This window comes from Trachemys scripta, chromosome 1, assembly GCF_013100865.1.
Source record: "Trachemys scripta elegans isolate TJP31775 chromosome 1, CAS_Tse_1.0, whole genome shotgun sequence".
Classification (NCBI taxonomy): domain Eukaryota; kingdom Metazoa; phylum Chordata; order Testudines; family Emydidae; genus Trachemys; species Trachemys scripta.
In genome coordinates this window covers 81,848,213-81,862,328 of record NC_048298.1, presented here as the reverse complement: position 1 = coordinate 81,862,328, position 14,116 = coordinate 81,848,213, and the positions used below count along the sequence as shown (strand labels likewise).

The window sequence follows — 14,116 nt, the reverse complement described above, 5'->3', positions numbered from 1 at the left end:
CAATTGACTTCAGTGTGGCTGAGCACATGTTTAAGTGCTGCTCTGAATAATGAAGATTCCCAGAGAGCCAAAGAAAATATCACTAATGGTACTGGTGTCCTCTAAGTTCCAATCTAGTGGGAGTGCAATATGCTCACTCTCTTTAGGAAACAACACTGGTATCTTACTCTTGTAAGACTTTCAGCTTCTTAACCCATTAAATGTCTTTCTATGGCATTTGTTTATACACACACACACCACATTCTTTACATGAAATAACATGAAAGGAATGTTAAAGTTGCAAAATAAAATGTTTCAAGATCAGGAGATACCCAAGTGTATATATCCTGAACTCTGTCCCTTTGTGCATATGCATTATAAGAAAGGGTGAAATCCTGGCATCACTGAAGTCAATGGGAATTTTGCCATAGACTGAAATAAGGCTAGGATTTCACCTATAGCCTTACACTACATGGTCACATACACTTTTTTTTTTCCTGCAAAATGCCTGCCTTACTCATTGTATAGGCTGGATGACACACAGTGAACAAGAAAGGTATTCAAAATTTATTTTTGTCTTCACGGTTCAATATATGGTTTTCTCCCTCATTCAGTGCATGTCACCTAAACTGCTTATTGCATGATGCTGGAGTACTCGTAATTTCAGGAACTAGTAATGGCTCTACTGCTTGTAAAGGTTTTGGATCTTTATAATTCGATGAAGAAGAACCAAGTAAGGGTATAAATATAATCCAAGCATGCATATTTTACCATCATTTTCCCAATAAGTCTGTAGCCTGCAGGTACTTTCCAGGGAATTTTTTCGCCATGATTGAGCAGACACAGTTCAGAGAAAGCCTCCGCAAAAAATCCTAAATCTGTAAGTACTTTAATCTTTAAAGAAATGAGAAACTGAGATTTAGTTTTAGTGCCTTTTCTTAGTCATTCCATTTCCTTACAATACATTATACTAAAAGGGAAATTGTCAAGTAATTTTGACCCAAAGTTTGACCATTTAAAATGGACACAATTTAATCGAGAATGTTCTCTACTAGACAGCTATCCTATATATCTTGTACTGAATAAATGAACCCAAAAGCTGAAGATCTCATGTGACAACAATAAAATAAACAAACTTTCTCCAAAACTGAAAAAAAAAATCAATTAGGGTTCAGGTTTGGTTAGAACTTTATAGTTATAGTTCAAGTCAATGAACTATATTTTATCCAAATCAATGTACTCTCCCTTCTCCACAATCCTCATAATTTCCTTGAGTTATCCAAACTCTATAATAGAACACTTTCACTTACAAGTTAGGCTGTTTTTAAAAATGCTCTCACACTAAGATTTAAAGAACTTTAGCAGGAGTACAAATGAAGTGACAAACCTATTCCAAAAGTTACGACAATGTTCTTGATGACATTACTGGTGTTGACAGGAGTAAGGAAGTGAATAAGGACAGCCACATTCACATACACTCCATATTTTAAAAAAAATTAAAGAGCAGGAGACATCTTGACTCCAGTGCTGCGCGTTGGGGCTCAGCAGAGGTCCGCTGAGGGACGGTGATGGAGGAGCCCGGTGCCTCATAAGTAATCTCTCTGGATGAGTGGAGCAAGGGTAAAGACCTCGCTAGGGAAGCTCTCTTTTTGTGAGAGTCTCTTGTTGGAGAGGTCGAGGCTCACTTCCTGATAGTTTTGGAAGTTGGAGCCTTATCATTGCTTAGGGATCTCGGTTTGTGAAACTCCCTGGAGGACGTCTCTTGTGGAAGTTGGAGGGATTTCTCCATCAGAAACATTTTCAAACTGAGATCCCTATCGCGACTTGCTCTTGACTTCAAGTTGCTGCAGTGTATGCATTTCTGGGAGATCTGAGTTTCTCCCAGACAGCGGATGTAGGATGTGTGTCCGTCAGAGACCGGCATTGGTTCACGGCAGGAGTCACACTTTTAAACCCCGTTGAGCCCTCCTCCCCCCCGATAGATGAGGGTGGGAGTTAATTGATGTGGTAAACCATAGAGCTATTTGTAAATGGAGAACTAAGTAAATATTTTTGTTGAAGAAAATCCTTTAAGAGGAACTAACAAAACTATGTAACTAAGTATAGACTAATAAGTTCCTATGTAACTTTTTTTTTCTCCAGAAAGTATCAAGGAGAGCTCCGTCTGCAGCCGAGAAAGGCTGAGAAGGAACTGAGGGGATGGTTGGGGGTCCGTGCGCTACAGGAGACACCAATGGCTGCACAAGACAGCTCCTTGTGTGCCCTTCCCCTGACCAAGAACTGCTGCGAAAAATCTCCGATCTCCGGCGCAGGGACGCACCGACACCTAGAGTAGAGCACACACCGGGACACCACTCGAAGAAGAATCAATGTTTGCCAAAGAAAAAGGCCAGACTCAGAGGGAATATGTTATGTTCATATTTTTGACTATTGTAGGAGTCTTGATTAGTAAAGACAATAATAAAAAATAATAGTGATTTCAATCACAAAAGACTCTCATTCCATCAAGATGCTCATCGAGAGAAGAAATATTGAACAAGAACTCAAGTATAAAGTATTTCTTTTACAGTTCATGGCACAATGTTATATACCAAGCCACAGTAACTCAATTACATTTAGTAATAAAGTTAAATGAAAAGTTTATTCAAAAATGTAATATGTTGTAGCAGCTAGAAAGTTTTACATTACCTTGAGGATTCTTCCTTCAATACATTTAACCGGGTCCCGACAAATTTCAGAAACAAAGTATTGGTACAATGTAAACAGTGGCAAAACCTGCAGGAAAAAAAAATGTTAGGCGGTCTATACATAAAAGCCAGAAAGTCTGCCAATACAAAAATACAGTACTGCAAAGACTACATTAAAGAAAACACATGAAAGTAACCTAATTTATAGTGCTAGTACTTCCATTGCCATCCTGGCTTGATATCTTCTTCAGAACTGCTTCTCTTGTGTTCTATGAAGAATGGATACTTTACAAAATTCTGTAAATGGCTAAAGCCAATCCTACTATTCTTAAGAGCACTGTCTTTCATCTGATCAATACAACAGAATTTAAAGTTTCCTCAAAATTGTCCTCTTAGCTCAAGGGTGTTTGATGTACCATAAGAGTACATCTACTTGAAAGAATTTAGTACACAGGGTTGCTCAAAGAGTCTGCACTCTGATGCCAAAAATTTTCTAAAACAATCACTAAAAGGATAAAACGATACCGATGACATTATAAAATAGTAAATACCTAGTCAAATATAATAATTTTCTAATTTAAACTATTTAGATTAGAATACAAATTGAATCCTGACAAGGCTCAGCTGAGTTGGACCTGCTTATCCAACAGTGAATGTGCCTCTTGATCTAAATTATTTTTATTAGACAAAGTTAATAAAAGGTAAATGCTTGATCCTATAATCTTTACTTATGTGATTAATATTTAACTATCCAAACAGTCCCATTAATTTCAATTCAACTGCAGATCTAAGTGTAACTCACACAAAAAAGTATAATGTCCTAGGACCCAGTCCTGCAATAATAAATAAACTTTGTTCACTATTTTACAGATTAAAATATACTCAGGTTAAAAATCATATTTGGATTAACATTGAAAACTTTTGTAATCTGCTTTACTGTTAACCACTTATACTGTTTTTTCTTTTTAATTTTCTTTCAGTGTGGACAAGCTACGCAGTGTTACTTTGGCTTATAGTTATTTTCTTGTCAATGTCACTTTACGGTTCTCATGAACTAGTTTAATAGTGCTGTGTCTGTATTACAAAGTCCTCCAGGGAATCTTAGTTTGTTCTTGAAATGTTTTCTCTACAAATTTAAAATATTTCTGAAAAAAATATATTCTGTAAAATATTATTTTATCAAACCAAAATCTGGAGCCAAATTTGACCTCACTTTAAGTGTGCTTTAATGGTGTCCATTGTCCAAAACAGTCCCACAACTGATTACACTCTACAATATGGTGGAAATGTAGCTCTTGCCCTGCTGGTACTGCTATTGCAGTGCCTCTGATCTATGGCCGACTAGCTACTCTACCTGATACAGGAGCAATGTGTCTATAGATGTGCATAAAGAGGTGTGTGAAGTACTTCTTCAACTAGCAATCTGCTCTCTGAGATTGATAAGCAGGTGAGAGTGTGTTTCATTAAAGTTGGAGAGAAAGAAGCAATCTGAATAGAATAAAATTAACCTGGAGGCTAGGAGGGGACAGAATTAAAGTGGAAAATGGGAAGGAACTTGGTGGAGGGCAGAGGTACAGACCAGAGCCTTGCAGCAGGACCTGCTGTCATAATAGCAGAAGAAGGTAAAATGTACTTTGTTGTGGATGAGATTGGGTGGGCAAAAAAAAGAGACTGTGGCAAAGTAAAGCAAGTTTTTCTTTTTTTTTTTAAATAAAGGTTTCAATACTTAAGCGAGGGATAGAAAGAAATTTGCTGTCTATTATAACAGGAGTTAAAGTATTTCTTACATAGTTTAAACAAGATTTGTTTTATTCTTTTAGTGATAAAATTGTATCTGAATTCCATTTGTATATATATTAAGCAACTTAGGGTATTGCAGGGTGGGACAGAAGCAGAATTGAAGAAACAGTCCTCTGAAGGCAGCACCACCACCAGCAGCATAGCAGAAATATGATGGGTGGCATGGTATGGTATTGCCACCCTTACTTCTCTGCTGCTGTTGGTGGTGGTGCTGCCTTCAGAGCTGGGTGCTCGGCCAGCGGCCGCCACTCTCCAGCTGCCCAGCTCTCAATGTCTGCAGAAAGTTTTTTTCCCCCCTAAAGCTTCTCACAGCCCGTCTCCCCAAATACATTCCATGATGCCCCCAGGGGCACCCTCCTTCCCAGGGCATACACACACCCCGGTTTGAGAATCTCTGCCCTAAGGGATTAAAAAATGCAGAACTCTGTGCCATGACCCTGTTGCAACAGCCCCCAGACCAACAGCCAACAAAGATAACAAGGGCTCTCTCCAATACATGCAAGGTACCCACAACAGATTAAGCATAACAATTTTCTATTAAATATGATGACTTACAATTCATTCATATATGTTTTTGAATAGTACTTACTATTAGATTTTGCTTTGCACAATGCAATTCAAATATAAGAAAACTCAGACTTGCAACTACAGTGGAGACATCAGCTCTGTAGCGATCAGAGAACAAATCAATGCCAGGAATAAGTTTGTGTATTTCATATTGTGCAAAGTCACAATCAGCTGTGGGATGTGGAATAGAGACTTTAAACAATGTCTGAAAATAATAAAAATGACATATTTGTAAGTATATATGCAGCTGTGAAGCATAAAAAAGGATGAACAATTCCCAAAACTCAAAATGAAATTCAGTCAACTTCTATATTTCACCTGGCTCCAAATGAAACCATGCAAAATTGTAGAGGAATGATTAATGTTTTCATGTCTGAACCTTGATAGAGTAAGGGATCCGGCTGTAGATGGATAGAAGAGAGCATCAGATGACACTGAGCAAAGCACAGAAGCAGATCTAGGTCCAGAAAAGCCACAAAGAATGTCTGTTTGTCTGGACAAGTAAATTATATTTAAGGTAAACTAAATTCAAAATTACTGCTAATTTGCTTTCAGTGGCTTTTTCTGTGTTCTTCTTGTCTCATCACTTGCTCTGACAGGCAGGATGACTATCATCATCATCCAGTATTTTCCTGCTCTCTAATTCTCTCCTCTCCTCCTTCAGAATTTTCTGGGAACCTATGCAGTCCCTGAGCAGATTTATAACAACTAGTTGCGTGGCAAAGGGAAGGATGCTAGTAGTCTTAGTTATTTGTTGACTCAGGACTGGGAGGGAAGTCTGCAATAAACAAACAAAAACAAATACACCCCCCCCCACACACACACACACATCCATCCCAATAAACAAAATTACCACAAAAGAAGCCTCAGAAAATATTCCACTTCCTGCTAAGAAACATTCCTAATGGGGTTTAGGGCTCAGCTCTCCAAGTCAGAGCACATCCAAACAAGACTTTAGAAAGAGCGGAACAAGTATAATAGTAAATTTCCAGAGAGCCTCTTGAAAATGTGTCAGGTAACCCCTGGGAGAAGAGGGTAACTGCTTCTGATAGCATACAGGAAGGAATTAATGATTCATTCAAGCACTTCAGGAGCCAGGGAAAACAAGGAGGAAGGGCTTGTTAAGATTCCTTATATCATGGAAGTCTTAAAACATCTCTTTATGGAGAGTATCTTTCCCCACAGGAAGGCTTCTCTCTCTTTTGCACAAGCTTAGCAGGCTGGTTTGGTCTTTCACAGCCTGTGACTCCACCAACTTCCTGCTGCTTCTGGAAGAGTCACTACCACCTTTAGGCAGGTTTTGTCTGTCACAGCTCAGGACACTGCTTCAGCCACCTCCTTGTTTCACTGAGGCAGGTGAGATTTCTTTCATTGAGAGCAGAAATAACAATAGCAGTCCCAAGGTAAAAATGTTACTGTAAGAGGTAGAACCAATGGGAGTTTTTTTCCCTTTTTTCTATTTTAGTCTTCTCTGGTCAAGAGAGAAATGGCTGTTATTTGAAGACATGAACCTTGACCTCCTGTGCCTGCTGAGTGAGGGGGGAGTCAAAGTGAAAAAGCTGAGGAGAGAGCCCTAGAGAGTGGGAACATCCTGGATAGTGATGGCCATCATCCTGCTTGCCAGCATCTTTGCTATCCTAGACCAAGCCACAGAATAGTATTGTTTATGACACATGGACAGTAAGTTAAATAAGGAAAATGTGTTTTCTTTGAGTTGTTTACTAAAGTTGATCCATCTTAAATGGATTTTAAGGGGAAACATTTGTAGAAGGGCAAGTATTGTACAAGATAGAAATGTTGCCTCTGAAATTGAAAATTCCTCCTATACAGAGTCTATGACATCACAATTAGCACTCATGGCCTAGAGACTTGCCACGTATACACTACCACTTACGTCGGCAAAAGCTATGTCGCTCAGGGATGTGAAAAAACACACTCTTGAGAGACATGCGTTTCACCGGCACAAGTGGTAAGTGTGCACAGCGCTATGTTGGTGGGAAAGCCTCTCCTGCCAACATAGCCACTGCCACTCCTGGAGGTGGTTCTATTATATCGATGGGAGAGCTCTTTCCCATTGGCATAGAACATCTACATGAGTGATCTTCAGTGGCGCAGCTGCATCAGTACAGCTGTGCCACTGTAAGCGCACTAGTGCAGACATGGCCTTACCGTTTATAGATTCATGCAGCAATGTGAAACACAAAATAGCTAGCATAAACCTGGGACAATAACTATATTAAAGACTATACTAGAAAGAGGAAACCATGTTATAAAACAACCTTCCAAACCAAACAATAAGTTACGGGACTTGTCAGGTACATGACAGTGGACTGATCACATTTTGCAGCACACTATTCCACCAAGCTACAGCCATCTGAACGAACTAGGGCAGGTCCTGCTCCAGTCATGCACAAGTATTTCAAATAGGATAATACTGCGATGATCTGCTAATACTATTGCTCTCTGATGCATGGAATCAACATTTTTCAGCTTTGTATCACAGGCGCGAATGGAAATTCTCCTTTTGCTCAAGTGTTAGGATTTGGTTTCTATTCTTGGTGAAGTTAACAGGGCTTCAGTCTGAATGGGTTCTATCCTCATGGATCAGGCTGCAGAATAAGTATCCTAGGATGATGCATGTGATTAAAATAATTCTACAAATTTTCTAGTCTCAATTTTTTTGGATGAAGCTGATTAAGTTCCTGATTTGCATTGGTATCTATTAGCATAGACCCCTGTGCCTATGAGAAGTCCAGTTGACAGGATATTTGTGATCCCTCTTTCAGGATCCCTGTTTTTAGAAATGCCTCAAATCTCCATTCCCAGAGTATACAGAAACATCTTTACTCCTGGCTTTGTTTCCAAAAGGTTGCATTCTTAATTTAAGGATCTTACTTTCTTTGTAAGTGAAATTTTTATTCATTTGAATGCACTGCCATACCTTTTAGAAGAAACTTCTAACACAGTTGAAATTTTAGCATGAATAGTCAATATTTTGCATTACCAGAAGAAACATTCTGCAGTGATTTTTTTTTAAAGTTCTTATACTCCCAGTTACCTAGTTAAAAATGTGTGACAATCTATGAAGACTCTGTAGTGATCTGTGACAGGAAGTACCAGGCTGATATTGATGTTATATACTTCAAGAGGAAAAAAGATCTATTTGACTGGCAAATGTTTTAGCCATCTTCACATTTCAATATTTTATTTCTTCTCTGGGAGACTAACTTCTTATTGAAATGATAATTTTTGAGACTAAAATACAGAAATAATGTTAAAAAACCCATAATGAACACAACTTAATGTGCATATGTTGGCATCTACCTTCAATCTTGACTCTACATAATTTGATACAGGAATATTTTTATATCATTGGTCATTTATTGAGCTTTATACTTTGAAAACAATATGCCAACTATTGAATAAATTCTAAATGAAAATATATCCTTACCTTAAAGAGTATAGCAGAGAAAATGCAGCATTTAGTTCTTAGTCTCACATTTGATGTCAATATGTACCTGAGTAAGTATAACATATAAGCAAGACATTTGAATGTGTTCATTAATTTATGTTAATTAACAAAGCTTTTTTTCCCTACTATCATTATTATTATTAATAATGAACTCTAGCAGTTTTTCAGATCTGAAAATGTTAAGTCACATGGCTTAATGAACTACCGGAAGGTTCTCAATATTATGATGATGAGGGCCTTATAAGAACCTATATAGAAAAAAGAGAAACAAATAGATATGTGGTTATATCCCCCCTCATAATATCTCACCAGAGATTTCATGACGATTGGCCATTATTCTGTGTATAATATGTGCAAGGTGCTTTAATCTTTTGCATTTTATGGGGCAAAATCCTTACCTCTGCTCCAGACCCATTATTTTGGGTAAAAGGGCCAGAGCAGCATAAACGGGGTCTAAAAGCCCTGGAAATTGATGGAGAAGGATTCCCCCGTGCAGGAATTGAGATAGACAGCTGTAAGGCTGGTTTCCCAGGACTCCCTCACAAGCTTTAGCTGTGACAGATATGGCAATTTCCTGCAACATCCTTGGGAGACCTAACTGAATTAAATTTAAGTATCTTTGGGGTCCATTGTATTAAATGAAGGGGTTATGTATAATTGTGGGCCAGTGTTGTATGTAACCTCCAGCGTGGGGATATGTTACATATGTGAGACCTGGAGGATCAAAGGATTATATTGAACAATATGCCAGATAAGAATGGACTTGTGGAACAAAAAGTGTTAAGTGGTTTTCCTGGGGAATATCTAGGGGGAGGTGAATGCAAATTCCACATCTCTGGGAAATGCAAAAACCCAGCCTTTTGAAAATATGCCCTGAGGAGGGGGTCACTGTCTGCTGATTGTCTATTACATGAGACCAAGATCAAAGGCCCGTGCTATAGAAAGGAAAAGGCTGAACTATTCCTGGTTGTTCTGGTTCTGAATCTGAGACAATCATGAACTTGTAACCACAGGGAAAACCCAGTTGTGAGTTTTGATGGAGTGACAGTTAGAGCCAGAGACTGGAGTTGGGGTGACCTCTTGTAAGCTTTTTAGCATGGATGTAGATTCTTTTATTGTTTTAATATGCTTTCTTGGTAATGCTCTTACCTTCAGAATAAACGTGCTTACTTATAAAGAGCTATATTGTAATTTATAGCTGTAGGCCATTAGGCTGTCCATAGCCTTTGAAGAGAAAGCAAACAGGAGATGGTACCCTGTTTAGGCAGTCTGGCTTGCTGGGAATATCAGTGTAGGCAGGGAACTGCATAGCCTGGAAAAACCCTGGTCAGGAGGCAGACAGATGAGGGTTGCTACCCAACAGAGGTGATGGCTGCTGACATGGGTGTCCTTGGCGGACCACGGAGGGGGAATACAGGTGCAGTTGCCCTGAACTGTGACACTCGCATGGTGTGGAAGTGTACTGTGGGTGGAGCCATAGTGCTGTAGAGATTCCGGGTGCATTGTCGACCAAGGCAGCCAGGGACAGGCTGCTGCTTAAGTTACACCTGGGGCTGCAGAGCAGCTCAGGATCAGTGGTCACAAAAGGTAGTTTAAGCCACCTATGACCCTGCCCCTTCCCCGCCTCCCCCCCCCAGCTGCTAATTCTGTGCTGTGCCTCTTAGAGGCACAAAACAGAATCTTAACTATGGTCTTTTAATAGTATGCATACAATAGCTTGGCTGATATAGTTATTTGCGGTAGTCCTGCACACAACAGATAAAACTTCATCTGATCTAAGACTAATCAGAAAAATTACTATTTTCCCCATTAAATTTGCCCCAATATATTAATATTCATTAAGAGCACTAACTTGAAAATTTTGATGTTTCTATTGAAAATTAATAAGGATGTAAAGTCCTTTTGGCTACAATTTGTCAATCATTTATTAGATTTTTATGTTTTATACATATATTATTATTCTATTCCTATGATCCCTCCCTATACCATACGGCTGCAGTTAAAATCAGAGGGCAGTGCTTGAGAGAGGGGGCTGTCCACAGAGTGTTCTTAAGGAGGGCACTTCCCTTTAGAATACTCTCCACATGCTGATCTAAAAAAATAGCTCAACTCTGTTAACCTTCTGGGTATGCTACAAAGTTCATGTGCTTGAGTGGGAATTGGAAGAAGGCTGAGGAACCTGGGGGATTAATTTTTGTTTTAAGGAAAAGCGGTGATGCAGTGTGGGAATTTACAGTTATAATGTATTGGGCATGCTCACTGTTAATTAGCAAGAGACATGGTCAGGGTAATAGGAGAAGTACAGCTGCTTTGACTGATTTTGTTTTATAACTCCTCTTTAATATGTTTTTAAATGTATGTCAGGGGCACTCAAGGCCTTGGATGGGCATTTGTTGGTGTGGAGTTCTAAAATCTAAAGAAATACATTAAAAAATAAAATACTTACTGAGCTATCTTAGCTGCTAAAACTGCTGCATGCAAGCACCCCCAAATTCCAGCTTGATAAATACATTTCTCACTAAAATGTTTAGAACTTTCATCCGTAAAGTCGTCAGTAACATTTTTTGAAAAGCCATCTAACTCTTGCCAGTTGTTAAGTACATCAGCTATGTTGAGTGTTTCATCAAGGGCTTGACACCAATATTTAAAAGCAGATCTGTAAAACATAAAAATGCATCCATCATATTGCAGATATCTTCTGTAGCAGAAGAAGAGTTTTATTCTGTTTTCTATCAGCTACAAATAATTCTTATTCAAACAGAAAACTGGAATCTAATTTGTAAGACACAAAAAATATAATTTTTGATCAACTCACTAGACAATATTTTACTAAGAAAAAATAGCTGTATGGTAAATGACACAGTTACTTTGTAAAGACGCATATATATTGGTTCATATATATATATATATATATATATATATATATATATATAGGGCAACTAAAATGATTAGGGGTTTGGAACGGGTCCCATATGAGGAGTGATTGAAGAGGCTAGGACTTTTCAGCTTGGAAAAGAGGAGACTAAGGGGGGATATGATAGAGGTATATAAAATCACGAGTTGTGTGGAGAAAGTGAATAAGGAAAAGTTATTTTACTTGTTACCATAATATAACAACTAGGGGCCACCAAATGAAATTAATGGGCATCAGGATTAAAACAAATAAAAGGAAGTTCTTCTTCACATAGCATACAGTCAACCCAAGGAACTCCTTGCCTGAGGAGGTTGTGAAGGCTAGGACTATAACAGGGTTTAAAAGAGAACTAGATAAATTCATGGAGGTTAAGTCCATTAATGGCTATTAGCCAGGGTGGGTAAGGAATGGTGTCCTAGCCTCTGTTTGTCAGAGGGTGAAGATGGATGGCAGGAGAGAGATCACTTGACCATTACCTGTTAGATTCACTCCCTCTGGAGCACCTGGCATTGGCCACTGTCAGTAGACAGGATACTGGGCTGGATGGACCTTTGGTCTGACCCAGTACGGCCGTTCTTATGTTAGGTGTCTTTGAACTAATATATTAAATATGATTATATAAAATTAGTTTTTATTATGCCATTTGAGACATTGCTTTCAAAAATGTAATTATTTTTATTCTACCTTATTGTAACATATCGCACAGATTACTGAACACTTGATGTTAAGAACATCAATCTTATTTTAAAAATCTTAACTTTAAAAAGAACTTTTTGCTGCCATTAGTGTCTTACAACGGAATTTGCTGGCTGTCTTTAAGTTTGCCAAATATACAGAATCATGACTGAGTGGTAGAAAACTGTGAATGTATGAATTCCTGGTGCAGGTTTCTCATGTTCTTCTTCTTTGGCTTTTTAAGTATTCAGGCTTGCTCAATATGAGTAATTCTGAACTTTTTATGGGTTAAGTACTCAAGTACATAGCAACAAAGCAGTACCTCAAGGGGCACAGTTTAATTCATCAAGAAGTGCATATGGCACCCAGATATATATTCTCACTTGAAAGGGATACTGTCAAGCATTTTAGGCCTCAAGTTTAGATTCTGACCATGTGTAGCGGGGTGATTACCACGCTCCTGCCTGAGAGGTTTAAAACAGCCCTGGCAGAGGGCTAGGGCAAAGGGAAAAGCTACTGGGCTGATTGGGGAAGTAGCCACAGCTGGGGCATGCCCCAATCAGGCCCCAGCTGGCCTGTATAAGAAGGCTGGGAGCCAGGAGTTCAAGAGTCTCTCTCTGCCTTCAGAGAGAGAGAGACTCTTGAACTCCTGGCTCCCAGCCTTCAGAGAGAGAAGGGCTTGGCTGCAGGGAGCTAGACAGGGTACCTGAGTGGAGCAGGGCTGGGGAAAGGCTGAGGAGCTGGGGAGCTCCAGCCTGGATAGCCCCAGGCTGCAGCCTGGTAATAGGCGAAGCGGTACTGGGGGTTGCAGAGGGCAGCCCAGGGCTAGGCCAAGGCAGCAGGTCCAAACCCAACCTTGCCGATGATGAGTGGCCTATACTGCAGTCTGCCCCAGAGAGTGGGGGCTAGCTGGTGACTGGCAGTGGCCTTCACCTGAGGTGAGGTGGGGTTAGTGGGTGGGGGTTCCCCTGGGAGGGGAGACCTAGCATATGTATGGGTATTGCCAGGGGGCAGAACCCACAGCAAGGGGCACCGGGGTCCTGGGAGGGACACAGGGGCCAGAGAAGAGGAAAGGCGGATCACTGGCCTGCAGAGGGCGCTCCAGAGGCTGGTGAGCTAATTCCCTGGACGACCAGCAGGAGGCGCCGCAGGGGTGAGTCCGGACCTTCTCTTACACCATGTGATGGCATGGAGGTACCCAGTGTGCCCCCTTTCAGTGAGGCCTCGCACACCACATGGGCCCTGCATCTGTTTTCCTTCCCCCCAAGTTATAAACAAGTCCAGACAGACATCTTTATCAAAGAACACTTCCCTTTCCAGGAGTCTCATTGATTAACAATAGTCTTCAACATAAGTAGGACCTACTCAGCTACACACAGGGCATTCATCCTGTCTGACTTTGTCCAACTAGTAGTCTCTGGTTTCTTTCTTCTACCCTGCTCTGAGAAACGTCTCTGTTTAAGGAACTCTTCCCAGTTCTTCTCTGAATTACTCCTTTTCAGACCCTCCTTAAAAAGAGTCTCCTAGCTCTCCCCCCTGGAACTGGGTTATATTAATTAGATTCTCCAGTCCTTCTTAAGCAGGAGCCCTCCTCTTTAGAGAGGAGTTGTAGGTTGACCAGCTGTACAACCTTTGCCAGCTTCTTTTTCAGCTGTCCTCTTTTCCTTTATTAGCCCACGAGCTTCGGGGATCTCAGCAGGCCAGTCTTTCCTGGCTGATGCCTCCTATTATCTGACCTGCTATGGGGGAGGAGGCTGCATTTATGCTGGTCCCCTTCTGCCAGCTCATGCCCATTTGTTTGGGAGAGAGGGAAGCCTTCCTCTGCCTCTCTGTAAGGCTCCTGGCCTCAGGTCTGACTCCCAGGACGGCTTCCTCTCTCCCAATATTTTCCAGGTCCTGGTATCTATAATCAGATGTTTCAGAGTCTTAAAGAGTCACACCAGATGGCAGGGTGGACCAATCATTAAGCAGTACTGCTATTAAAAGGCATAGTACCCTGTAACAGACGCATAATATGGTATA

The 14,116-nt window shown here is 40.2% G+C and overlaps 1 protein-coding gene across 1 annotated transcript in view; it reads right to left on the bottom strand.

The window, feature by feature from the left end:
* Window positions 1-14,116, bottom strand: part of CFAP54 (cilia and flagella associated protein 54) — a 196,912-nt gene that overhangs the window by 66,285 nt on the left and 116,511 nt on the right. Inside the window, exons 40-44 of the mRNA XM_034774729.1 lie at window positions 10,952-11,241; window positions 8,485-8,551; window positions 5,056-5,238; window positions 2,668-2,754; window positions 751-873 (exon numbers count right to left, since the gene is read on the bottom strand). Coding sequence (XP_034630620.1) covers window positions 751-873; window positions 2,668-2,754; window positions 5,056-5,238; window positions 8,485-8,551; window positions 10,952-11,241 — 750 coding nt within the window. The remainder of the gene's footprint in view (window positions 1-750; window positions 874-2,667; window positions 2,755-5,055; window positions 5,239-8,484; window positions 8,552-10,951; window positions 11,242-14,116) is intronic.